Raw genomic sequence first — 10920 nt, 5'->3', positions numbered from 1 at the left:
TATTTATTACAATAAATCGGCAAGAGAAAGGATGTCCCTTCTAGATGAGAAATGGGAATGTTTTCTGTGTAATTATATTAGAGGTGAGCTTTACTTCCACACTGAGCTTCGGAGCGCAGAGAAGGGAGAGAAAAGAAAGATGTGGTGAAGGTGATCCCGGGGAATGTATAGGAATGTAGTAGCCGGTATTTTCCAGCATGTAGTCGGTGTGATGAGGTAGTATATATATATATATAGAGCTCTGTATATAGGAGGATGTGGTGGCTCTGAAAAGAGCCTTTGTGTTGGGATGATGGGAGTAGTAGTAGAAGTGGTGGTGCCCTCCCCTTCTATGCCCTCTCTCCGCGGATGCGGCGTGCCAGCTGTATGTCTTTGGGCATGATGGTGACTCTCTTGGCGTGGATGGCGCAGAGGTTGGTGTCCTCGAAGAGTCCGACGAGATAAGCCTCTGAAGCCTCTTGCAGAGCCATGACGGCGGAGCTCTGGAAGCGCAGGTCGGTCTTGAAGTCCTGGGCGATCTCTCGGACGAGGCGCTGGAAGGGCAGCTTGCGGATGAGCAGCTCGGTGGATTTCTGGTAGCGGCGGATCTCTCGGAGAGCCACGGTGCCGGGCCTGTAGCGGTGAGGCTTCTTGACTCCGCCGGTGGCCGGGGCGCTCTTGCGGGCGGCTTTGGTGGCCAGCTGCTTGCGGGGAGCTTTCCCTCCGGTGGACTTCCGGGCGGTCTGCTTGGTTCTCGCCATCTTTACTCAACTCTCTGCTGGAACAGTGAATGTGAGGCATTGCCGCTCTGCGGGGCCATTTATACACAGCACTGCCTTCCGATTGGACAAGTAACTCACACGCCTTTCAATGATTGGTTTTCTTAAAAAAAGCGGCATTTTTAAAATGCCCGCCAAAATCTGCACGTTATCTTTGTAAGTAGAGTCACCATCTTTGTGTGGGATGGGGGAGGGGAGTTACTTTACATCATACAAGCGATCTCTATTCTCAAAAAGAGAAAACATTCATCAGACATATCTTTATAGATTTAGGAATTATAGACTGTGAGAATGGACTGGCGGTAGATCTCTACCTTTCTATATGATGGGAAATAAAGGATTCCATGTTTCATTATCAGATCTGTGTAGGATCATGGAACTGACCTCTATCAGACATGTAGCAGTTATAGATTTCCTCATATTAAAACTAGAATAAGAAAAAAAGTGAAATGACTGGTAGAAATCATGGCACTGCCAGATATGTACAATGAATCAATAACACAAATATTTCATGTCTGAAGAAGCAGATCTGTCCCCTCTTAGAAACATTGTAAACATGTTGCTGGTTTCTAGTTACAAAGTAAATGAAATTCTCTTCGGAGTATTGAATGGCTGAGGATCCTTTCTATCAGTTTTCCTTCCTGCCAAATGAGAAAATATTCATCAGAAATATGATATAAAATAAAAAAAGATCGGAGATTCCTAATCGGTGTAAGAATTAGAAGATCTGAGATTGGACAGTTTTTCTCCATAATACAGTAAATGAGATGACAGAAAATCCTCCTCCGATCTCACTGATCTGATTATTCCGTTCTTAGTGAATAACAAGTAGAAAGTTGACTTGCACAGCTTATTCCATCCAGCACAATTCTGTACTAACATGGAGGGACAGATCTCTGAGCAGACAATGAATCGTCCCCCCAGCATTGCCCTCCCTGCTCCGGGCAGATCTGGGATCAGTCGGTGTCATTGTTTCCAGATGGATCAGCGCTCAGGAAGTTTTCTATCAGATCCATTTGAATGAAATTGAACTAAACTGCTCCAATGTATTCTCTATGGAGGAGAAACACTGACACCTGCTGGTAAAAAGAGGAATGACTTCCGTGCGGGGATCTGTGAAGAGATACAATGTAATTTCATGGCTTCCTTTCCGAATCCATAGGAACAGAATAAAACGGATAAGTGTGTGCAGTTTGATAACAGAATTACAATTCATAGCTGAAGATCTGAGGAAATGGCATCCAGACTGCAAAATTTATCGGATTATTTTGCATGTTTTTTTTGTGTCAGATAAAACCTTTAGAAGTCGGCAGATGAGGGATCGCTCGGTGCGATCATTATTTCTAGATGTCCCATGTGGATCAGTATTAAATCCTAACACCTATTGCTGAATTCCCCTTTCAATCAAATCCCTGTGTAATAATTATAATAGGTGTGCCGCTACTGCACCTTTCACACATAGATAGATAGATTTTCGGTCTATCTATCTATCTATCTATCTATCTATCTATCTATCTATCTATCTATCTATCTATCTATCTATCTATCTATCTATCTGTCTATCATCTTATGTGGATCTAAGATCGATCTGTAATGAATGATCAATTTGTCTATACAGTGGTACACCTCTAATTAAACAAGTAGGCTAAAAGATCTGATTGCTGAGAATGGGGCATGTTTGATCCAGGGTGTATTGCTGCAGAATAACACATTAACTGATACAGTGCAATGATGTGGTGAGATTGGTTGGTGTATGAGCACTGAGGGATGGAATTGGTTTGTACCCCTCTGGTTATGTGCAGCAGCTGTGCAGGGTCCTATCCCATTCTAATAGAAGATGATGAGAGATCCGGGATTCTGGAGACATAATACATTGTGTGACATCTCATCTGTTCCAGGACTCTGGGGGAACATGACTTGTGAGAGATCAGCAAAGGGTTCTAGATGTCACAATCTATCCGTGCAGTGTATGACCGGAAGGAACCCAGAGCCGAGCGTTCATTGTGGGGACTTTATATAGTAATCTGGATAGGAAGGTCACCAGTGGAAGGTGTTAGAACATCTGTTATAAACAGGAGGATGGATTGAGGGGAGAACTTTATATGCAGGAAGCGTTAATGGTCTATGAAGTCTTCTCTGGTCAAAATATGTAATAAAAAGTCGGCTAAACGATTGTGATAATTATTGGGAAGGAAATGGATTTCTAGAAAATATTGGAAAACTGATAATTCTTCATAAGACCATTGTCTAAATGTTGGGGTGGCTAGAAGAATTTTAGTTTCCATATTGATGGAAAAAAAAGGGGGAGGGCAGTTGTATGGACATTTGAGTGCGCTCACATCTCTGGTATTCTTCTTTCTTTTTTCCGGTTGGGGTCATTTATCTAGGAGATCTGCACTCTACTAAAAGCTGGGAGGTATTATGTCTCGTTTTGGGTGGGGTGGGGGTGTTACAAATGCTGCATTTTATGGTATTTTTGCGATTTCTATGTACTTCATAATATATTATTTTATATATTCTTTTTTTATATTAGGATACTATTATATTTTATTCACTGAATGTGAATATTCCGATGTCTGAGTATGTAGTGAGGACATTTATTTGGAGGATCCTGGGTGACGTCAGAGACATGACCTCACCAGTAATGATGATCAGGTAACATCCAATGGTCACCCAAAAGGAGTGAAATGTTGTTCTTTCTATTGAACAAAGAGCATCATCGAGCGGGAAATTCAAATCACGGAACTGCTGAGGATTGGATGATTGAGAGCACAGAGAGGCGGACTTATTGTGACGTCTGGACGCGCCCTCCTCCAACCCCTCCCCCTTATTCTCCATCAGGTCCGCATATGCTGCATATAAAGCGAGGCTGGGTGCTTTTACTTCACATTCGTCTGATACACGAAGAGCTTGGAGATGTCTGGTCGCGGTAAAGGAGGAAAGGGTCTGGGGAAAGGAGGCGCTAAGCGCCACAGGAAGGTGCTCCGGGACAACATCCAGGGCATCACCAAACCCGCCATCCGACGTTTGGCCCGCAGAGGGGGTGTCAAGCGCATCTCCGGTCTCATCTATGAGGAGACCCGCGGAGTGCTCAAAGTCTTCCTAGAGAATGTCATCCGCGATGCCGTCACCTACACCGAGCACGCCAAGAGGAAGACCGTCACCGCCATGGATGTCGTCTATGCGCTCAAACGCCAGGGCCGCACTCTCTACGGATTCGGAGGCTAAACCCCAACATCCACCGCTTACCCACTTCACCCCAACAAAGGTCCTTCTCAGGGCCACCCACCTTCTCCTACAAAGAGCTGTAACCATTTATTTCTCTTAGATCAACTTTTATCATGTCGGAATGAAAGCTTTTTAGCTAAACACATATTAATCCGATTGTACAACTTTATTTTACTTGGAATACAACAGATCGAAGCGATCTAGTGTTTATATTCTCTCCGCTTACAATATCGTTAGATCACTTTATTATTTTTCAGCTAGCTTGTTGAGACACCGATAAACCCCTTTCTTAGGCATTATTTCCAGTCACCTCACATTTCTTTATAGAAAAATTCGGGGTGTGATAAGGGGACAATAAATATCGCTCAGTGACATTTCTAGATGATCATTACTCTATTTTCTCATCATAAAGAAAGGTAGAAGTCATGTGACTGTCGTGTTCTGTGTATAGCGGTGGATTCCGAGCACTTGCAATAAAGGACATTTTTTGGTCAGTAATAATCCGGTCACCCCTCTCTAATCTGATTGAAATTAAAGTGTTGATGTTTTTCCAATCAAAGTTCTCCTCTGCTGATCTCAGTATTCAGGGTCGGATTTGGCGGTATAAAAGAAATGGATTTTTGTGTAACGATTTACACAATTCAGGCGGGTGAAATTTGAAATATTGGCCAATCAGAGTTGTGGGAGATCCCACAGCCAGCCACTAATGTCTTTCCTATGAGTACAAAGAAAGTGTGCGCTCCCTCTCCTTTCTCAGAGTAGAGGTCACGTGTTCAGTGACTTTCTAATCATCTCTACAGCAGGGCGGACTCTGAAGTATCAAACAACAAAACGGACGTTTATCAATGTATGGATTATCGTTGTGAAATAAAGGGACCGTTGATGAATGTTCCACAATAGAAGCTGCTGTATTATCGTGATGGTAGATGGGAAGTGTAAAGAGAATTGTGGCGGGAAACATGAAGATTGCAGCAATCAGAACTGTGAGATTCCATGAGAGATGACATGACAATGTATATTTGTGTTGCGGCGAGAGTGAAGGAGGGGGGGGGGGGGGGGAATTGTTATTTCTAGAATGATTTGTGATGATGAGAAGTAAAGGATGGAGGAGAATGAAGAGGAGTCCCTGTAATGAGAGGACATTGCTCTATAAAAAGGGACACTGAAAGCGTTCCAATATAAACATCTATCATCATTTCTTATTACTGCCACGTGTCATCCTAAGACATTGTTCCCCCCCATGGGGAATCACACCTTCTAGTCATAGTAAGTATTATATTTCCTACCTGGAAAATAAATGCAATCTTTCATTGTTACAATTAGATCTCCGAATAACAATGTAGATGTATGCAGCTCTATGTATGGATGGGTGGGTGGCTCTTAAAAGAGCCGTTGTGTTGGGTGACGTGGATGAACCGGTGGGGATTACTTGGTCTTGGCGGCCTTGTGGCTCTCTGTCTTCTTGGGCAGCAGCACGGCCTGGATGTTGGGTAGGACTCCTCCCTGGGCGATGGTGACGCCCCCGAGCAGCTTGTTGAGCTCCTCGTCGTTGCGGACTGCCAGCTGGAGGTGTCGGGGGATGATGCGGGTCTTCTTGTTGTCGCGGGCGGCGTTACCGGCCAGCTCGAGGATCTCAGCGGTGAGATACTCGAGGACGGCGGCCAGATAAACGGGAGCTCCGGCCCCAACCCGCTCGGCATAGTTACCCTTCCTGAGCAGACGGTGAACACGACCGACTGGGAACTGCAGACCAGCCCGGGATGATCGGGTCTTGGCCTTAGCCCGAACCTTTCCTCCTTGTTTGCCGCGGCCAGACATGTCTCTGTGATATTGGAGTTCTCAAAGAGATATGAATGGCTGCAGCCGCTCCCTTTCCTGTTATACTTTGAATGATATGACGTCTCGCTCTATGATTGGCCACGTTTGAAGCCAGCCAATGCTCTCTAGGTTTGCATCTAGACCAATCGGTAAACGAGGAAGGAAAGCATGACGTCACTCCCCATCACATGACCATGTCTTCCAATAGAAGAGTGAGGAGGAAGGCAGCTCATTTGCATAGGACAGCCTATATAAGCAGCACATGAGGGCAGCGCCAGTACACTTTATCTTCTCAGAGCGGAGAAAACATTCTTATCCCTTATCATGCCTGAACCAGCCAAGTCCGCCCCTGCGCCCAAGAAGGGCTCCAAGAAAGCCGTGACCAAGAGCCAGAAGAAGGACGGCAAGAAGCGGAGGAAGAGCAGGAAGGAGAGTTATGCCATCTACGTCTACAAGGTGCTCAAGCAGGTCCACCCCGACACCGGCATCTCCTCCAAGGCCATGAGCATCATGAACTCCTTCGTCAATGACATCTTCGAGCGCATCGCCGGCGAAGCTTCCCGCCTGGCTCATTACAACAAGCGCTCCACCATCACCTCCCGGGAGATACAGACCGCTGTCCGCCTCCTCCTGCCCGGAGAGCTGGCCAAGCACGCCGTCTCCGAGGGCACCAAGGCTGTCACCAAGTACACCAGCGCCAAGTAATACCCCTCCCCCATCCATCACCCCAACAACACACAAAGGCTCTTCTAAGAGCCACCCACATACTAAACAACCGAGCTGTCATACAATTTTTATGTATCGTACAATTTATTACTTTTACAAGTTTTAGCTCTTCGGATAATTTAAAATGAACTCAAAATAGCATCATTAATAATCTTGAGATGAGAAGTAGGTCGGTCAGACTGGAAGGGGAATGAATAAAACCTTCTAATCTCATCCTTCTTTATTGCGGAGATCGTCTCCCCTTTCTGGCTCTATACATTTCCTATTCCTCGCCTTGTACTGCACACACCCAACTGCTCTAATCACCTCTGCTGCATTGTTACAATGAGAGATTCTCCGCAATCTCCCGCCTTACATTGTTCCTTTATCTGGGAAGATCGTGAAGCTTTTATTCCGCAACACAATGGGGGATAGAAGCAAGAAAAGTGAAACATTATATCTGCTCAGTCATCTCAGATCGGCTAATCCGACACTGACAATTATTCATAGAAAATATCACTCTTTCCCGGACAGTCCCTTCAATTCCAGGAAATATATATGTAGAAATATTATTGTTCTGTTTTAAGGTTTGATTTTGCACATCAGAATACAGAAGTTGCTCTGTTATTGGATGTTTGTTATAGAGAACTATGAGAAGTCTACGGAACAAATATTTTCTAGGCTGAAAACGGAGATAAATCTCCTAATAAAATTCTTTGGATTCCTCATAAAGACATCCCTGCCTAAATAAGACTGATAATGAAACCGCTCACAGTTCTGATTGGCTCAGATCTGAAATAGCTATTTTCAAATTTCCCGCCTGAATTGTGAAAACGTTACAGAGAAATAATCAACCCCATTATAACACCAAATCCCACACTGAGATCATCAGAGGAGATATTTATCCGATAAACATCTTTAACACTTTATTTTCAGGCAGATTCGATTAATATGGAATAAACAGAAATAGAAATGAAAGATTATTGAATAATGTAAAACATTTCCATATGTTCAAAATGCAGAATCCCTACCCCCCCGCCCCCCCCCACACACACACACTGCTACATACAGAACATGATAGTGAGATTACTTCTCTCATAGATCTCTACCTTTCTATGTGATTGGAAATAAAGTATTACATGTTTCATTATCAGATCTGTATATGATCGGGGAACTGGCCGATAATTAATGTTTCATTTTTCAGACATGACATGTAGCCGTTACGGATTTCCCCCCTACATCCTAAAATAAAGGAAAAGTGAAAGGGCTGGTAAAAATCTGTAGTAATCACAACACTGCCAGATAAATATATACAAATAATCAATAAACACAATCCAGAGAGAATCAGGATGCGACTAGAAGAAAATCTGGAGGCATCCAGAGCCCTGCAGAGGAGAGGACACAGCTGAGGCGTGAAAGAGGCAGAAATCACAAACGTACCATAAAAATAAATGACTTAAATGTCATAAAAAAAAAAAAAAAAAAAACTTAATTATTTTTTTTTTTTTTATTCCCCCAAACATACCTCAATTCTAATACTGAGCTCCATATTGTTCTGATCGGACAGTTACAGTATTTAGGGGAAATACTGGCACAAAAGATCAACACAACACTGCCACCGTGCGGCCATTTCATCAAACAGCAACAGGATGATTTATTTTTTTACGCTGTAATCGTAGAACAAAGACAATAAATGCGGCTCCAAAGGAAATACATAAAAATCATTGGATCAAACCATTTAAAAATTAAAAAAAATCTGATTGTTTCAACCCCCTTTAAGTGTGTGTCTACACATTTGTTCATCATTATTATTTTTTTTTTTTTTCCTAGCAGGAATGTCATTTTCTGATCGTGATGAGTGATTTAATATATTTATTATTACCAAATGTGCATACAATGAAAGTTAGTGAATGTTATAGTGCATGGGGATGGGATGAGAGCTGTGATAGTAGAAATATCGGCTTAGAAGAGTCTTTAGGAGAATGTATTTCCATCCAACCATACAAAGAGCCCCACATATGTGTTTTTTTTTTTGTCTCATTCTTTTTTTTTTTTTTTTCAAATATCATTTTATTGAAAAGTTTTCCTTCTCTTTTATAAAAAAACAAAAAAAATAAACAGTACGACCACAATACATGTTTCTCTCATTCTTTATTAATGTGATAAATTGTATTATTACTGTCAGGAAAAGGGCACTCTAAAGGCAAACACTTTGTCTTCTTATTCACAGTCAGACTTGTAATACAGGTGAATAGTAATGAGGGGAAATCTCTCATCTCTTTTCATTACAATATATCAGCATTGTTGTTGGGGGATGGGATTGGATCTTCTTATTGTACAACATTACAGGGACTGATCCTCATTGCTCTCCATCCTTTACTTCTGATGGATGATTACATATTCTATACATTCCAAACAAGAATCCTTCCAACTGAAAAGGAACACAAATCTCATCACCTCCTTCACACTCATCAGAAGACAAAATCCTATCTGAAGGAATCTCCCACAACTGCGATTGGATCAACTTTCCAATTCCTTCCTATAAATGGATCCCAGGAATTCCATAGACCGTTACAGTCATCTCCGATCCACTCAGCCGACCTTACCGGGAACATTGATCAACTCAGGGGGATTCATGAACCGAGAATAAGAAATACGTTGGAAATAATAATTTCAGGATGTTTCATTTCACAATACAGAATCCGCCCTGCTATAGAGATCAATAGAAAGTCTACAGAACAAGTATTTTCTGGGCTGAGAACAGAGAGATCTCACAATACATTTCTTTGGATTCCTCATAAGAAGACATTATTACTGGCTGATGAAGGAGACGCCCACAGCTGTGATTGGCTCAGATTTCCAATAGCAGTTTTCAAATTTGCCCGCCAGAATTGTGTAGATCGTTACATAGAAATATTCAGCCCTTTTATACCGCCAAATCCGACACGGAGGAGATCATCAGATGAGACATTTATCGGCTAAATCCCATTATTACTCCAATGCCATTCGTACAGAAGGATTCTCTGTTACTAAACCATGAGAAAACACTTCAATATGTTCTCAGAATCCAGGATCTCACCACTGCTACACACACAGCATGATAGAGAAATGTATTCTATTATAGATCTCTACTTTTCTATATATGATGGGGAAATCATCACATACAGATCTGATCATCAATTTATGTCTCTTTCATACATTTATCAGTGAAAGATTGTCCTCATATCACAAGCAGAATATGTATAACAAGAAATGTCTGGTAGTAACCATGACACATAAATATGTACAATGAATGAATAAAGAAACTATTTCATGCCTTAAGAACCAGATCGGTTTCCTCTTTGTATCACACAATCCGCCAAATGTTACAAGGTTCTAAGAACGTAAAATTCTCTACAGAATACGAATATGTTGTGGCCACGCCCCTTTCGATTAGTCTCCTATCAGGTCCGCTCAGGTTTAATCAGGGAAGAGGTGTTATTCGTATATATAATTTCTTTTTTAGAGTAATATTCTATAAATATGACATCGTTTTTGACAATAATATCTGGTGATTCGGAGGATAAACGCCAACACCTACCCACTTCACCCCAACAAAGGTCCTTCTCAGGGCCACCCACCTTCTCATACAAAGGGCTGTCTATGTTGATATTTATACATTGCTACCGGAGTTATGTGAGTTTCTAGCAATTTTAGAACAAATTTGTGGAGAAAGAAGGTTCTTTTTAGCTGAACATACACTAAAAGATCCGATTGTACATTTTTCTTTAGTACAAAACTAAAAGGCACTTTATAGCTAACCGACGATTTTTAAAAAAGATTGCATAGTATGTGGCCAGTGTTTAGAATGGCAGCAGATTTCCGTTGGTTAAGATTTCCTTAACCTGCAAATAAAGGCACACTTATCTTTTCAGAAGCCATTTGCAGTGAGGATCCAGACTGGGCCCTCCATCCAGCACTGTGCAGGAGGACGAGGGAGAGGTGGCAAAGTCCCTTTCTGAGGTATGAAGGTGTCTCCTGGATACTCTTACTCTCCTTTCCTCCCATTGATTGGATGCATTTTCATCAAAATGCAGAAAGAGGAATCTGATCCAATGCTTTCCGACCCTCTCTCACTATTTCCTTCTCACCTGCAATGACAATTATATATATATAAATTAAGATCTGCATGCACAGCGTCTAAAGGGCCATACACACTATAAGATTTTCTGAAGACTTTTTTCCTTCAGACTTACCAAAACCATATAATATGAGGTCATACCTATACACTTTCAATTTGTATGCAATCTGGCAGGCCCTTGCACTACATAGAAAAGGTGAATCTGAAGGAAATCTAACCACAAAAGTTGGATAGTGTGTATCCAGCTTTACTCTGAATCCTGAACCTGGATTTGGGTCCCATATCCTAGCA

At 42.1% G+C, this 10920-nt stretch overlaps 3 protein-coding genes across 3 annotated transcripts; 2 read left to right on the top strand and 1 right to left on the bottom strand.

Moving 5' to 3' along the window:
• Positions 1 to 329: 329 nt before the first annotated feature.
• Positions 330 to 745, bottom strand: LOC309543645 (histone H3.2; the record flags this gene model as incomplete). Its single annotated transcript, XM_082276099.1, has 1 exon — positions 330 to 745. The coding sequence occupies exon 1, from the start codon at positions 738 to 740 to the stop codon at positions 330 to 332; it is 411 nt and encodes a 136-aa protein (XP_082132225.1). The 5' UTR covers positions 741 to 745.
• A 2929-nt stretch (positions 746 to 3674) lies between these two features.
• On the top strand, positions 3675 to 3986 carry LOC309543639 (histone H4; the record flags this gene model as incomplete). The annotated part of the gene is made up of 1 exon (XM_082276093.1): positions 3675 to 3986. The coding sequence occupies one exon, from the start codon at positions 3675 to 3677 to the stop codon at positions 3984 to 3986; it is 312 nt and encodes a 103-aa protein (XP_082132219.1).
• A 2142-nt stretch (positions 3987 to 6128) lies between these two features.
• Positions 6129 to 6509, top strand: LOC309543631 (histone H2B 1.1; the record flags this gene model as incomplete). Its single annotated transcript, XM_082276087.1, has 1 exon — positions 6129 to 6509. The coding sequence occupies one exon, from the start codon at positions 6129 to 6131 to the stop codon at positions 6507 to 6509; it is 381 nt and encodes a 126-aa protein (XP_082132213.1).
• Between the last annotated feature and the right edge of the window lie 4411 nt (positions 6510 to 10920).

Source organism: Pelophylax lessonae (assembly GCF_965119305.1).
Source record: "Pelophylax lessonae genome assembly, contig: HAP1_SCAFFOLD_270, whole genome shotgun sequence".
Taxonomy (NCBI): domain Eukaryota; kingdom Metazoa; phylum Chordata; class Amphibia; order Anura; family Ranidae; genus Pelophylax; species Pelophylax lessonae.
The sequence above is the reverse complement of the archived record's forward strand: the minus strand, read 5'-3'. Positions and strand labels throughout refer to the sequence as shown.